This window comes from Rhinolophus sinicus, chromosome 4 (assembly GCF_057876585.1).
Source record: "Rhinolophus sinicus isolate RSI-liver-muscle chromosome 4, RSI-T2T, whole genome shotgun sequence".
NCBI classification, from domain to species: Eukaryota; Metazoa; Chordata; class Mammalia; order Chiroptera; family Rhinolophidae; genus Rhinolophus; species Rhinolophus sinicus.
In genome coordinates this window covers 67,203,796-67,220,682 of record NC_142504.1, presented here as the reverse complement: position 1 = coordinate 67,220,682, position 16,887 = coordinate 67,203,796, and the positions used below count along the sequence as shown (strand labels likewise).

Here is a 16,887-nt window from a genome sequence, read left to right as displayed (position 1 = left end):
TTTTGTGCTGCCTCTGTAAATCCAATTTTCCCCCTTAGAAGATCCTATATAATGAAAGGCTGCATGTCAGACACGATCCATTCAATGCCCCTGCCCATCCTCAGGGTTTGGCTGCCACTGCATTTAACACACTGTGAGAAGGACAGGCCGCCCTGTGACCGGCCTGGGAAGCACGGCGCCCAGGATGCCCCTGCCGTCTGCGGAGAGCAGAACCTGGCCCTGGGGGCATATACAGATTTCAAAGAAATTACTAGTTAAAAGACAAATATTTTAATCTAGTTTTTCCATTTTATACTAAATCATTAATACAGGTCAGAAATTGCATTTATTTTCAGACATCTAGAAAACAATCAAAATTGTATATATCTCTCTATACAGATCTTATTAATAAATTTTATTTGGACAAGAGAACTTGTGCCACAACAGTTCCAACAGCATGATTAAAGCCTGCGCCACTCGCAGCAGCGCTCACAGGCATGTACAGAATGTGAAGAAAAAGCTGCACCTCGGGGCTGATCATGATCAAGTTAAAAACACCCGACACACAGTACACGTGCTAATAAATTTCATTCAGGTCATGACCAGCATGAAAAAAATTCAGGACAGATATTCAGCAAACGTTCTGTAAATATGTACAGCAATATGCTGCATTGAAGAGTTAAAATCAGACTCTACTTTAGTGTTATCATCAAGCCCTTAGGAGAAATCCAAAAAAATCTCCTTTCCCGTTAACACGGCAAAAACTATTCACACTTAGGGCTGGACTGGGCAACTGGCCACAACCGCACAGGCCCTTGCCTGCGTGGAAACAGTGAGGCCTAATACTGAAAGTCTCTCTCACATCCTGGCTCGCAGCCACCTTCTGGCTATAATTCCATCTATCAGTCATTAAATAAAACCAGGAGAAAGCAACGCAGATCTCTGGGAATGTCATCCCTTCCAAGAGGAAAATGCTCTGCCAATTCAAGTTTCACTCGGTCAGGAAGACAGAAGGATTTAAGGCTTCGGTGTCATTATAATCCTCTGAGAATTATTTTCCCTTAAAGTCAAGATAAGATAATAGTGTTTACTGTACTTTCTCTTGACTCTTAAAATCCCTGGTGTCGGTGTAGGCAACTTGCACCTGCGATTAAATCTGCAGAGAGGAAGGTCTCCCCTCCCCACGGCTGTCCCAGCTCACACGTGTGGAGCACGTGTGGAACCTCGGCTTCCTAGGAAGCAGGAAAGACACCGAGGGTTAAGCTCTCTAGTAGGTTGAGGAAGCTGTGCTCATAGCATCTTCAGAGACTTTGGTACTGGCAGGGTGGATACTTGCAAAGTACTTGACGTCACTGTCACGATCCATCTGAAGAGCCATGACAGTTTGTTCTACAGCTTCCTGATGACAGCTGGCAGAGGTTAAGAAATATTCTGGAAAAGAGAAGCGCAAGTTACAAATAATTAGTCTAAAATTTCAGTTTTGTCAAGTGCAGCATACAAAGTTTGAAGTCATAAAACATGATTTTTCTACAAGTATAAATACAAGCTACGTTGAATTATAAATAGTAATCCAAACTGATTTGTTGTATGAAAAAAATCCCCAAACATAAGAGAATTATCAGATTTATCTTGACTTTTTTATAACAGACTAAATCTCATGATGTTCAATAGCAGCAAAGCCGTTAACTTGTAGCTATTAACTCAGTAAAAGGAAACATATTCAAATACCAACCACACACACTAAAAACCAGTCTTCTCTATTTTATTATAATTGTTATTAAAAAAAATTAAATGGATTCAAACGGAGAAAAAAGAAGCCATATATATTTACCCATATTCTTTGAAGTCTATTATATAAACTTCTGTCTTTCATTCATGAGTTCATATATTCAAATGGTATTAGGCATTTTGAAGGGATTACAATAAATAAAACAACCTGAATCTCAAGGAGCTTGTAATTTGCATCAAAGCAAATAACATGGGGCATTTGTCTTCTGCCTAATAAAGGAAAGGGAGGAGGAAACACAAACATACCTCCTGGCCCTCAAACAACATAACAGATGTGAAGGGGAGTGTACCAAAGGCAGTGACTTTTCACACAGTCATAAGTGAATGTCCAATCTTTTAAACTACTTTTTAAAATATAAAAAGAAATTCAACTAGAACAGAAGGGCAACAATTAAAAGTCCCTTTCCTGACCCTTTAATCTGTGTTCCTCTTAAAGAGGGAACGACTACTAACAACTTATAATATATTCTTCTATCGGATTATTTCTGTGAACATATTCTATTTCAGTTTAGATACTTATCTATTCATGTAGGCTATGAACCTCCTCCCCACCACAGACACTTTTCCTAAGAGTCACCTACCTACCTTTTTCTAGTAGAGTTTGCCTTAATGTCTTAGCAAGTAGCACTCTAACATTTGGTACCCTATCATTTGCTAAGGTCAGCAAATGTGGCATCAGATGCGCAGCAAACTGCTCCATGGGAAGGCAATCATCTTCAATGACAGTCTGTGGAAAAGAAGTAACTGCTTTAGATTCGCCAGTTTACTCTACCCAAGCCATACTATCTAACAGTTTTTTAGTAACAATGTCACTGCTACAGATTTTAGTTACTGCTTTTTAAACCAATATTCTAGTCACCTGGGAACTCAAAAACAAAAATGATGTAATTAAGTCCCCACTGAGACACAGTTTTTTAAATGCTCCAGAGACCTGGAGTACTCACCGTCATACTCATTTTCACACCTGTGCTATGGGCCTCAGATCCTGAGTGCCCTCTAGGGGACCACTGTGAAGGTGCCAGCTTTATAAAGAGCTCAGTGGACTTGGGAGAGAAAGGGTGAGCCTGACAGATACCCAACTGAGGAACAGGGGATCCTATAAACAGCCAGGTGGCAAAGTTCTGTTCCTTAAGAATAAGAAAAAGGGTGTTGAGAGAGGCAAGGAATAAAGAATAAAAACAGTTCTAGATAGGAAAATGTGTCACAAATGGGTAAGTTCTCACTTACCTGGCAGACAAAGACAAAGGCTTGCCGACCAGACCACTTGGGACATCTACCAAAATTTTCTACAAGCTCATGGATGAGGTCCACTCCAAACGTTGGTGGTGTTGCCATGTGTAGCTTCTTCACCATCTCACTGACCTAGGAAGGCGAACACAGAGGAGTAAAAGAATACCTTATTTTATGATCTTATTGAATACTCTGCTGATCTAAAATTGTAAAAATTTTAACACATACCAACTTGTAGGAAATCCAACGAACAGAAGAAACTTTATCTGCACACAGATTCAGAGCAATGGGGCGTAAATAGTCATAAACATCTCTGGGACTATATAATTCTAGAAGTAAAATCAGTTGTCTACAAAAATGAATTATAAAAATATAATTAAAATTTTAAAATAAGACAAAATGAAAATCATCTGAATAATTTGTAATACTGGATACTATTTGTAAGATGAACACATGCAAAAACTAGTGATTAACCTGGCTTCTCAGAGAATTACCTCGTCTCTGTATATCTGGAAATGCATTTAAACACTATTCAAGTTCAGTAAGTATCTCTTCCCCTTAGAATGTAAAGAAAACAACTCCTGTGGAATGCTGTGTCCACAGGGACCGAGACAGAGCAAAACATTTCCTAGTTATGTTCAATAGGAACATGGAACACATTTTTTCCCCATAATTAACTGTTTAGAATGTGCTGAGAAACCTCCATCTACAAATCAGTTACCTAAATAAGCAAGTTCTAGCAGTTTAAAGTAGCCTGATGTGTACTTGTCAAGGCTCTACGCTGCTTCTAAGGGAGTGATACATTTACTAGCGAGAACATAAGTAAGTGGTCCTCTACCAACTGTTCCTATTATGTCTGACGAGAACTGAAGACTAACAGCTGCCACCAGGCTAATTTGAGTAGATGCAACAATGTTCATGGAGAAATACCTTGAATATGAATGAGACTTTGGCCTTTCAGATTTTATGTTCAAGATTATTTACATTTGTAATCAACAGGAAGTAACTGTGGCAGTCCCCCTTTATCTACGGTTTCCAGGATTTCCATTACCAGTGTTCAACCACAGTCCAAAAATATTAAATGGAAATTCCGGAAATAAACAATTAATAAGTTTTAAATTGCACGCTATTCTGCGCAGTGTGGTGAACTGTCGAGGCATCCTGCTTCTTCCTGCCTGGGGCAGGAATCATCCCACTGTCCAGCAGCTCCACACGGTACGTGCTCCCTGCTCATTAGTCACTTAGTAGCTGGTTGTAAGATTGACTGTCATGGTATCACAGTGCTTGTGTCCAAGTAACATTTATTTTCCTTAATAATGGCTCCAAAGTGCAAGAGTAGTGATGCTAGCAATCAGGATGTGCCAAAGAGAAGCTGTACAGCTTCCTTTAAGTGAAAAGGGGGAAGTTCTTGACTTAACAAGGAAAGAAAAATAATAATATGCTGAGGTTGCTAAGATCTACAGTAAGAACAAATCATCTATGAAATTGCTTAATTTATAAATTAAACTTTATCACAGGTATGTATACATAGAAAAAAAACAGTACATATAGGGTTTGGTACTATCTGCGGTTTCAGGCATCCACTGGGGGTCTAGAATGTATCCCTCATAGATAAGGGGGCATTTCTGTACAACCATAAATACAGACAATGTAGTGATGACATGCACCTATATATATATATATATATATATAATAAACACAAATCCTCAAAGAGAAACGCACACTTTTTGACTATTTTCTGACACTGGAAACTTTCTCACTGGCCTCCTCTTAGTGTGCAAGAGAATGGGGTGGGGAAATGAAACAAAGTAACTGACAGATGTTGGGGGACAGGTGTGAAACCCCATGTACTCCCCTGGGCCCTTTTCTCACACAAAGCAAAAGCCTTAAGGTACAGACATACTGAAGTGGCAGAGCGGGAAAAACTCTCTATCCCAGGGAGAGGGGCACCAAATCATCTTGAGCTAAGACTGTATACTGATACCAAGCTTTTCCTGCTGAGGAGGGGCAGAAAACCTCTGCCCAAGACTGCTTACAGATTATAAGGCAGAGACTGGATGCCACAGGGAGGGGGCAGAGATTCTGAGCAAGTCCAGGCACACAGAGCCTCCCAGAGACTGAAGCAGAACGAAAACAACAGAGATTCTCCCCTTTCCCAGCACAAGTCTACCACCTTGTAACAGTAGTCTACAGTTAGGGGAGGGGCAAGAGACCCACCTGTTTCCAAAAGGTGCAGGAGCAGCTGAAAGCTGAGGTCGGAGTATTAACACATGAAAAGGTCCATCAGCACTCCAGCTCCCAACCTCACCCACAGATGTAATTAAAGCTTTGGTGCACTGAAGGCAACCACAGCAACAAATAAACCCAAACCCAGCCTTTCCTGGCTACATGGATTCAACCCTCCACTCTAATGGCAGAAGAGGTGTGCTCATTTCCAGTCAGAAGCCAGGCAAACTAGAACTCAATGGAATGACATTTTTAATGTACCGAAAGAAAAACAGCCAGCCCCAAATTCTACGGCCAGCAAAAGTATCTTTAAAAAATGCAGGAGAGGTCTAAAATTCAGACTATGTAAAGAATCCTTACAACTCAACATCCCAATTTAAGACCAACAACCCAATTTAAAAAAGGTCAATAGACATTTCTCCAGAGAACATGTACGAGTGGTCAACAAGCACATAAAAAGGTGCTAAAGATCACTTTAGGCATTAAGGAAATGCAAATAAAGACCAAAATGAGATTACACTTTACACCCACTATAATAATGGCTGCAATTTTTAAAAAGGAAAATAGCAAGTGTTAGGGAAGATGGGGAGAAACTGGAACCCCCGCACATTGCTGGTAGGAACGGGAAATGGTACAGCCACTACGAAAAAGTCTGGTGGTTCCACAAATTCAACAAAGAATTACCAATGACCCAGTTAATACACCCCAAACAAACTGAAGAGGTGTTCAAATGCCAATTTGTACATGAATGTTCAGAGCACCATACTCACATCAGCTAAAAGGTAGAAACAACCCAAATGCCCATCAGCAGATGAATGGATTTTAAAAAGTGGTATATTCATGCAATGGAGTATTATACAATCACAGAAAGTAACAAAGTTCTGATACATACTACAACATGAATAAATCTTGAAAACATTGGGCCAAGTGAAGAAGATAGACAGAAAAAGCCACATGTTATGTAATTCCATTTATATAAAATGTTCAGAAGAGGCATTCCAGACACAGAAAGTAGACTGATGATGCCAGGGACTGGAGCAGGGAGGGATGCGGAACGACTGCTTACAGGGCCTGGGGCTTTCTTCTGAGATGATGAAATGTTCTACAACTAGACAGTGGCAATGGTTGTATAATACTGTGAGTGTACTAAATGTAACCAACGGTATCTTTGGTTATGTGTATCATACCACTTTTTTTTTTTAAAGGAGAAATAGACTCTTAAAAAGCTGAGAAAACTGACTGCTGACAAGACCTCTATTACAAGAAATGTTACAGGAACAGGACACCAGACAGAAACTTGGATTTATACAAAGTAATGGACAAATCCAGAAAAGGTAAAGATGAAGTAAATATATACCCATCCAAAACATAGTCTAAAAAATTGTTAGAACTTACTCAGCCAGTTCAGCTCGAAAGCGCCAATTTCTACTATTATCTGTCACCAAAAACTCCTGAAGTTGATAAAGATATTCTCTTCTTTTGTCAATATGAAGAAGCTGACGTAACAAAATAAAAATATTCACTAAGACAAGGTATAGACATTATTTCTTTTACTAGACTGCTTAAAAAAGACTATAAATAATATGGTTAATGCTTCTGAAGGAGTACACATGTAGTAGGTACATTTAATTGTTTTCAAAATTGGTATTAAGTTCATTTTTCCCTGATAATCCCATTAGCCTTTAAGAGTCATTATCCTCTTTTGAAAGATTTGTTTCTTGAGCCAGTGAGTGACCTGCACCGAACTCTACAGTACTTCAGCACAGCTTTATTATAGCACTCATCCACTTCATTCATATGACACCCTCAAACCACGAATTCTTTGAAGACAGTAACTGTGCTCTTATTCATATATGTGAGCCCAGCAGATGGCACTATGATGGCACACAGTATGTGCTCAATAAATATTTGTTGCATGAAAAAAAAAGAAATTTATCCCAATATTTGCTCTACAAATATTTAAAAGTAGGTTTACAGTCAACATAAGGGAAAACCCTAAAATTTGATATAAACAGAAACAAATCAACATAATCATACATCAAATAGATAAGAATCACACAGGAAAAAAAGTCTAAGTTTGAACTTAGTACTCTGACCATACATCTTCATGGGATATGTTCTAAGGACAGAAAGTGCTGAAGGAAATCTTGAACATTACTTAGTTGATTTAATGTTGAAATAATTGGTAGTATAATCCCAAAACTATTTCATGTATGTAATAGAGTTGAACAAGTGACTAAATATATTAATGTTGTTAACAGTTTTTACTATGAGAGAAAAGAAAACATTAGAAGTGAATAAAAGTATTGGATTGGAAGTAGAGGTATGAATATGAATTCAATAATTAAAAAAAACACATCCCCAAACAAAAAGTCCCTCCTAGCTTCTCTGCCCTGAAAAGGCCTAAAAAAAATGCCACCCTTGGGGCAAGGTGTACATCTAATGCTGGATCTTGGCTTCTAAGTAACACTCTTTACTCAAAAACACCAGGGCTCATTGGAGAAATAGTTGACTCTAGGCTGGGGCAGAGAAAGAAGGTGGGTGTGAAAGTAATGATGTTTAAAAATGAGAAAAAAACACAAAAAACACAGGAGGTAGCTTTTAGAGGTTTCTATTAGCCAAACTGGATGCTTAAAACAAATGATAAAAATGGATTACATTACAATGAATAAAAAAATAATTCTAGAGACCACACTGATACTAAAAAAATTTCCAAAAAGGGGGAGGGAGAAAAAGGGAAACGTTATCTTTACATGAGAAAGGCAACTAATAAATATAGAAGGAATTACAAAAATAGAAAATCAGTACTTTACAACCAGCACAACACAGTAACAACTGATTCAGGGAAGAACCGCAAGTAGATGCATGGATGAAAAAGCACTGGGTAAAGATTTGTGGGAAAAGATGTTCAGAGTTTTAAAGCATCACCCCACCAGTAAGATGAATCACACAGGAGAAAGGTCATTTGAGCCCAAACCACCATAACCCAGTGACCAGCATCACCAGGGATCATAAGGCCAACATCACGTTAGCCCTAACAGGATACCTTCAGAAAACACCTGGCGACCTATATAGATTGGTAATATTCCTGAAAAAACAAAACAAACAACAACAAAAAAACACCTGCTTAACCTGAATCTAATTGTGCAACAGTACTCAGAAAATTTCAAATTGAAGGGCATTCTGTAAAACAACTGGCTTGGCTTCTTCAAAACTGCCAACAACATTAAAGACAAAGAGTCACAGTAATGGTTCTAGATTTAAGAGGACTAAAGATACATTTAGTATCTTTAATTCAACATGCAGCTCCTGACTGGATTCTGAATTGAGGAAAGAAAAGGCTATAAAGGACATTGGGACAATCAGAGAAATTTCAGAATGATCTGTATAAAATATAACATGGTATCAATGTTTTTTAAAAAGTAGGATTACAAGGTAATCCTTTTGAGGTACTTCTGTACCTCATACCTTAGAATGACAAGAGAGCCAATTTCAAGGCAGAAGACTAAAGGCGTGAGGACTAAGGTTAAATTCTCAGACTCCTGAAACACCACATAAAACCTCTAAATTTAATGTTCATGAAATTTCTTTATATTTAATTCAATTCTGAAAAAAGTACAAATATTTGTAAACATGTTCTAACGTCATTTAAAAATGAAATTTAATATAATTATTTTTAAATTAAAAATTAAAATGACACCAGCAAAACTGATCAGAATAGGACTATTTCTTTTTTTAAGTCACAGCTCACCATCAACTTGTGGCTACATTTTCTTACACAGAACGTACAGAACCAATCTTGGTAGTAGCAGAAAATCAAAATTTTAGATCTACAGTGGAATTTTAGTGTGTTTTTATGCAAAAGGATTTTAAAAATTACCTTCAGAAAATCATGCAAATGTTTAAGAACACCTATCCTGACTTCATCGAGGTCTTTTAAAAATCCATTAAAAATTGGAACCAGATCTGCAGCTGTCAACTGATCGCCAAGAATAACTGCAAGCTCGTGGATGGAGAAAGCTAAAGTTCTTCGAACTTTCCACTGCAGAAATGAAAACTGCATTAGTAAGTTAAACACAAAGTACTTAAGACTTCAACTTTTAGACAATATATTAGGTTGATGCATAAGTAATCGCAGTTTTTGCAATTATTTCTAACCTTTTAAACCACAGTTACTTTTGCACCAACCTAATAGTAGTTCCTCCTTATTCGCAGTTTCGCTTTCTGAGGTCTCAGTTCCTCCAGTGAACCATGGTCCAAAAATATTAAGTGGAAAATCCCAGAAATAAATGATACATAAGTTTTAAGTTGAGTATCATTCTGAGTAGCATGATGAAATCTCACGCCGTCCAGCTCCATCCCACCCTGGACATGAATCATCCCTTTGTCCAGTGTCCCCACTGTAGATGCCCCCTGTCTATTGGTCACTTAGCCTTCTTCGTTATCATATTGATGACTATCGTGGTATCACAGTGCTTGGGTTCAAGTAACCTTTATTGTACTTCATAATAGCACCGAAGCACAAGAGAAGTGACGCTGGAAATTCAGATATGCCAAAGAGCTTCCTTTAGTGAAAACATGAAAGTTCTCAAAACTTAAGGACAGCAAAAATAAACCATATGCCGAGGTTGCTAAAAACCTATGGTAACGATGAAGAAAGAAATCTGTGCTGGTTTGTTCAGAGAAACCACATTCACATAACTTTTATTACAGTATAGTTAAAATTGTTCTATTTTATTATTACTTATTACTGTTAATCTCTCACTGTGCTTAATTTATAAATTAAACTTAATCCTAGATATGTATGTATAAGAAGAAACAGTATATATAGGTTTCGGCACCATCAGCACTTTTGGCATCCAATGGAGGTCTTGGAATGTAGCCCCCAAAGATAAACGGGGACGAACTACTGTATATCAAGGCTAATTTACATCTGAATGTTATTAATCACAAAAAATTAAATCAGAATAAAAGTAATAGTAATAATAAATACTGTTTTAAGTACCTACTATGTATCAAAAATCGGAAGAAAAAATTAAAATCCCTGCACAGCATGTATTCTCTGTCTTTTATGAAGAAAAAAACTGTTTGGAAATTATTAATGGCATAGTTTTTGTAGTTTTCTGAACACTGGATGCCCAACTTACTGATGTCCCACATTGACCAAAAGACTGGCTAGGATCATCCTTGCTTTACTGCTCCCCTTCTGATTCCTCTACAGCCTATTTTTGATTAAAACAAAAAAAAACTAGCTTTTAATGACTTGGCAATTAAAGTAATACAAAAATAGGAAAGTATTTTGTGAACAGCCCTGGAAAAGAACTCCTATTAAAAAATGCCTTGCATTTACAGGAAGCTTTACATTAAAAGCATCATTTTCTTCATGCTGTTTTAATTTTAAAATTTTTACTGTTAGTTTAAAACTTCACCTAAGAAAATATTTAGAGCAAAGGTTTTATCCCCATCACAAACATTAGAACAGATCTTGAAATAAAATTTTATACCCATGTTCCATGTTCATCATAGCAAACAGATAAAGGCAGAGATGTTTTCATGGGGGGAAGGGGACAGGAGGCATGAAGCCCTGCCCATCCACAGCCTTCCTAGTCATGAGGAGTCCTGGGGTACCTGCCCCACAGGAACCCGTAGAGTTCTGTGAGATGAGATGGAAAACCACTAACATAGATGAAGCATGCTGTGGAAACTGCGCCTTTTGTCCTAGGCCCAGCTGCACCACTGAAGTGTGTGAAAATGGGTTAATTCACTCTGCCCCGACTCTGGTTTCCTAACCTCACAGGTCAGCGGAGGGATGTAAACTATGGTTTCTCAATATTACTTTCAACTTTTAATTTACCGAGTTGATTGCACTGATTTCTTGAAAAATGCAATAATTATTAAGACATATTAAGGGAAAATCATTCATACCCCAGTATAAATTAGTCTAATCATGATGATTTCTTAAAAACTGTTATTAATTTCACTGAAGAAATACGTTTCGTGGAAGGCAGGCAAAATTTTGGTATGTGGAAATCAGACCTAATAGCAGGAGAAGTTAAAGGTAAGTCAACAAAGCCTAAGAAAAAAGCCACAAAAAAGTCAGATATCCAGAAAAATGACCTATGGTCAATGTCCTACATGTTGTGCTCTCTCAGAGGGTGTGGTGGTGGTGTGTGGTACAGGGAAGAGCGCACACACACACACACACACACACACACACACACACCGGCCCCATTAGCCTTCTCCCACCTGCACAGCAACACTCACTGCACTCTGGGTCCAGAACTCAGCAGTACTAATATTAGTACAATTCTATTAAGGTTTTAAAATATGAGTAGCATTTATAACACAGTTTCTAGGGAGAAAACTAAATCCTATATTCTTAAGAATTAATCTATACATAAACTTTAGACAACACATTAGTAAATTAGGGACTTAGACATGTCAAATGTGATAATTTGTAATACTTTAGATTTTTAAAAAGGCCACCAAACCGTGGTACGTGGACCATGCAAAAAGCCAGCTCTTTCGTATTACTTTCAAGCTCTTCTGCACATAATTTTCTGTAAGGCCAAGAGCTTATTAGAACATAAACAGAAATTCTATTAGGTTTTGAAAGGCAAAACACTGTGCCTTCCATGAGCATGTTCTGTTAATTCCTTGGCTGCTTTACTCACCTGCATGTCTGATGCCAGAGTCTCGTAAGTCTCTCTTAGGCAGTGCCAGTTCTGCCTGCCGAGTGTGAGGGCCACACCTGGAAGGCTATATGCACAGTGCTTAGCAATTTCAGTGTCGACCGTCTGTGCACGAGAGGGATCAGTCATAGATAAATACTGATCTAACAGAGCCTGAGGCACAACATCCTAATGAAGAGAGAGACACAACAGTGATGCACTTTGGGCAGTTTAGCTATAAATCAGGTAAACTTATTTTTAAATGTATGAATTTAATATCTCAAATAGCAGAGAAACACCAATCTCAAAATTTCACTTATCTAATAACTGAAAAGAGGTAAGAAAAACATGGTAAGAGGAATGCATACGAGTGTATTAAATAAAATCAACTCCAGGAGAAAAACAATGAATAAAATCTTAAAACAGAAAGCCACCTAAAGGACAATTAGAACTGATTAATAAATCTAAAAGACACATTAAAAATAAAACCAGCACCTTTCAATGTTGGCAAAGATCATAAAGTTTGATGCAACCTAGTTAAACAGGCACTTTAAAAAATTCTAACCAATATGTATTTTAAGAAAAAAAAACACACTACCATCCACCTTCATGTGGAAATTCAGCATTACCTATAAAAATTTAAAGTGTATATTCACCTAACCATTTGTATAAATGTGAGAAAAAGAATGTATACAATCTTAGTTATGCGTGTATAGCTTTGGAAGGATATACAAAAGAAAGGTAAAATTGGTTGCGCTGGGGGAAGCAAATGGATGGTAGAGGAGAAAAACTGAGAAGGAAATATCACTAAATGCCTTTGTACTTTTTGAATTTTGAACTATGTGAACTTATCTATTTTTTGAAATAAATTAAAATGGAAATAAATTCATTAAAAGAACGAGACAATCCATACGTATTGACTTGAAAATATATCTACAATGTAAATGGTGAAAGCATGTTTTAAAACAATATAAATACTGACTCCATTTTTAATAAATATAACAAAAATAAAGAACATACATCATTTCACCTCAGAAATCTACTTATAATAATATATATATAGTTCCAGAAAAAACAACATACATAATTATGATGAACGTAACACTGCTTGTAACATGGTAACAAACTAAACCTGGAGCATGTAAGGAACTACTACAGTTGCAGCACCTTCTTCTAATGGAGCATGACACCAGGCTGTTCACATGCTGTGCTGCTGTGGGGAGGAGGGAGTCCTATGTGCTCATACGGAAAGATCTCCAAGACACAGTATTTTTAAAAAAGAGAAAAAAGGCAAAGCACAAAGTATCATATTCTGATTACATGAACATATTTTCCCACATTAAAATCCCTAAAATAGGTCAGCCCAGTGGCTCAGATGGTTGGAGAGCTGTTCTCCTAACACAGAGGTCGCTGGTTCGATTCCCACATGGGCTAGTGAACTGCGCCCTCTACAGCTAGATTAGTGAACAACGGCTCCACCTGGAGCTGGGCCACCGTGAGCTGCCCTGAGAAGCCGGCAGCTGGTGTGGGTGGCGGGCAGCTGGTGTGAGGCCCGCGACCTCTTGGCTCAGCCAGATAGAGTGCAATGCTCATAATACCAACATGGGTTAAGCGAGCTGCGTTCTCCACAACTAGACTGAGAACAATGGCTTGACTCAGAGTTGCGGGGTAAATGGGGAGGGGAAAAAAAACCTCTAAAATTGGAGTGCAACTTGTCACTGAAGGCACTTTATAATGGCTTTGAGCCATTTTTTTTTCAGGTTTTTATCTCTGAAATCGAGCTGCATCTTAGACTTCTTGGCAACTTAGGTATTTTGACATACCTTGGTATGATGGTATGATTCTATTTGTCTTTGAAAGACATAAAGGGGTACACACATGTTTATATACCCACAATAAATTTATGAAGAAGTACAGAAGAAACTGTGATCTGTGGTAGCTCTAAATGAAGAATGGGATTACAGGTGGGAAGAGGAAGGTTTTTACTTATATTTTACTCCATTATTTGAATTTTCGTATTGAAAGTGTGACATGTGCTGCTGTGTGCTGCCGTGGGCTGCTATGGGCTACCATGTGCTGCCATGAGTGGCCGGTGGCCAGCGTGAGTGGCCGGCAGCCGGCGAGAGCTGCCATGAGCTGCCGTAAGTAGCCGACCAGCGACTGGCGACCGACTGCCTCAGCCCGGAAGAGCGCAAGACTCATAATACCAGCATGGGCCCGGGAGCTGTGTCCTACACAACTAGACTGAGAAACAAAGGCTTGAATAGGAGTGGGGGGTGGGGGGAGGCGGAAAAAGGGGGGAAAAAAATAAAGGGTTAAAAAAAAAGGGTGACACACTAAATTTTTTTTAAAAATCATAAAATAGAACAAATTCAGTGGGAAATGAGTTTAAAACAGGAATTAATTAACATCCACACCAAATAAAAGCATTTTTTGTCACTTACTTGTACTTTAGATCTCCTTTCCTCATCAGGGCTAAAACTACTATTGGTGCTCAAGTCTGAATCATTATGAATATAGCGAAGGGTCGAGTCCATATTCTGTTAGGAAAAAATATTTACTTAAAGAACTGTCCTGTCTTGTAAGTTTCCTTTATTTAAGCTATCTCAAGTTACTTACCTTTCAAGACTGCCAAAGACAGACATTCTTCATGCTTTTAAAAGTTTATAAACATACATAAGGCCTCATAAGAACTTCACCTACCTTAAATCAAGCTTGCTAAATGTATGAAAATAAATTTTTGAATGAAATTAAAAATTTAGAAGCTTGAAATTACCCAAATATCTAAAATTAGCTTATTTATAAAAATAGTATTTAAAGAGTGCTTTCAGTCAACTGTTTTAGAGGCCTTGGGATGTCATATGTAGTTTTTCTTCTACTGTTTCTATTCTTGCCTATTTTTAATTTCACAAATGTACGGTTTTAACAGCCACACCCCCAAACAAACAAAACACCTTCCCAAATACAGAGATAGCACAGTTTTCAAATCTCCAAATAAGTGATCAGGGTTTCATTCTGAACCACTGATATTATTATACAAGATTTCTAACTATACTAGGTATCACTGAACAAAAAACAAAAACAGAAAGGTTTGTGAACCTTTAAGGCCCACTGAAGGTCTGAGAAACCTCTTGCTCTCCCCAGTGTATGTATGTAGGCACTCTTTCCTGAGCTTTTCATTCAAGCCACTGTGATTAGTGACCATTTTATTCTGGCATTCAGTGGCATATTCCTTTTCCCTTTTTATATAAACAAGGGATCAGAAATACTGAAACTAATGCTGGCTTGGTGGGATGTAGTAGGAAACTAAGGAAGGATCACACAGAACAGCTCCAAGGACACCGCGAAGATGATGCTAGTAATAGTACCCACCCTCACACTCCACAGTCCAGATAATGTCACTGGCCCTCCGCAACATGGCCTCAAGTCCCGATCTTCTGCTCAGAATACTGTGTTGCTTGCTGCAGTGAAATGGTCCGATCAGAAACAAAGCACCTCTCCAAAAAGAAAAGGAAGAGTTAATTATTCTTGATAAATGGCTTTGTTTCCAGTAAGACTATTTCACTGCAGTGAGCCACATTAACATTGAGGCTACTAAAATGACCATGTAGACAGCACTTTTTACCAAGCATTGAACATGACACTAATGTCACAAAGATAGGATGTGGTTGACAGTTACTTTCACTTTATGCAAATGGGAGAACTGAGAAAATCAGCACCAGAATGTACTAACTAGAAAGTGATTAGTTACAACTATTTCCCAATGAAACAAATCTAATTCAAACGGCTCTCACTTGATAAACACTTTATGAGTTTGTTACCTCAACAGCATTGCTGATTAAAGGCACGGAGGCATCATGATTTATTTTACAGTTTGGTAGCTCACTGACACCCAGCTCATCTTGCACATCACTTTTCTTTCCTGCATCACTGGCTTCTTCGCGAGCGTCCAGACTGGAAGCACGCAGCGCTGCGGACAGCACGTCCACTTGCGCTATAGGCAGAACAGGGAAAGGCAAGTAAGCAGAATTACAACATGCTTGGAAGTTTTTTCTCCATTTGTATTATATGTTAACAATGAGATGTATACTTTTTTGACACTGCCACCACAAAGCTGAAAAAAACCTCTACCGTGGTAAATCATTAGTCCTCCAAGAGAAAAAGTAGAACACTAATATGCTTTCATGGTATTAAAAATGTTTATCCACTACTGAACATTATTCTGCGTTAGTATGAAAAGAGAAAGGCTATCTAGTTTTGGAGGTACCTCCAGTTTATTAAAAGGAGTCAATTTCAGTGTAAGTTAACTATATTTTGGTAGTGCATGAATCAAACTTACAAGGCTTACTTACTAAGCTATTTTAGCAGAAGAGCAGTCACACAAACCCTGCCAACATAAAACAATGGTAATTACAAAGATTTTTGTTGCAGTTACATTTAAGCATCTCATATCTTATTCCAGTTTATTTTATCATTCTCTATTTTTGAAAATGAAATCAGTGCCTTGTCCCAAACACAGGGATCCCCAAATGAGCACTGACTTATTTGCAGCAAACCAAAATGACTTACCAAAAAGTGGTTCTTAAATCTGGCAAATAGCACTGCCTATGTTTGAGTTAAACATTCTTTATAAAAGTGGTTCAAATTCAAATAAGGCATTCTTCCTTCCCCCAAAATGAGAACTTTAGCAAAAAGTATTGTTTAATATTACTTGAAGTAACAATCTACCTGAATGCTCAAAAATACAAAAATTTATAAAATTTTTACTTCAAATTTATTTAGCACAAAAATGACAAGGTGTGCCCCTACTTAAAGATTGTAAGAAAAGCAATCAGATAATGATTTTATTAAGATAACCTACTACTATACTGACACATCTATAAAATTCTAGTCTAAGTATATCAGGTACCTGGCAATAGAGATACAATAAACATACAGAATGAGGTTTCTATTCTGTAATATTCGGTCATTATTTGCTAAATTAAGTAAGAAA

The 16,887-nt window shown here is 37.7% G+C and overlaps 1 protein-coding gene across 4 annotated transcripts in view; it reads right to left on the bottom strand.

Moving 5' to 3' along the window:
- Positions 1 to 254: 254 nt before the first annotated feature.
- PPP4R1 (protein phosphatase 4 regulatory subunit 1) overlaps positions 255 to 16,887 on the bottom strand; it is a 65,026-nt gene continuing 48,393 nt past the window's right edge. For all 4 annotated transcript variants that reach the window (XM_074340365.2, XM_074340367.2, XM_074340364.2 and 1 more), the window contains 9 exons: positions 15,716 to 15,888; positions 14,339 to 14,434; positions 11,898 to 12,083; positions 9,104 to 9,265; positions 6,619 to 6,719; positions 3,226 to 3,346; positions 2,995 to 3,129; positions 2,353 to 2,494; positions 255 to 1,410 (listed from right to left, as the gene is read on the bottom strand). In XM_074340365.2, the coding sequence (XP_074196466.1) occupies positions 1,247 to 1,410; positions 2,353 to 2,494; positions 2,995 to 3,129; positions 3,226 to 3,346; positions 6,619 to 6,719; positions 9,104 to 9,265; positions 11,898 to 12,083; positions 14,339 to 14,434; positions 15,716 to 15,888 (1,280 nt within the window). In that variant the 3' untranslated portion in view covers positions 255 to 1,246. The remainder of the gene's footprint in view (positions 1,411 to 2,352; positions 2,495 to 2,994; positions 3,130 to 3,225; positions 3,347 to 6,618; positions 6,720 to 9,103; positions 9,266 to 11,897; positions 12,084 to 14,338; positions 14,435 to 15,715; positions 15,889 to 16,887) is intronic.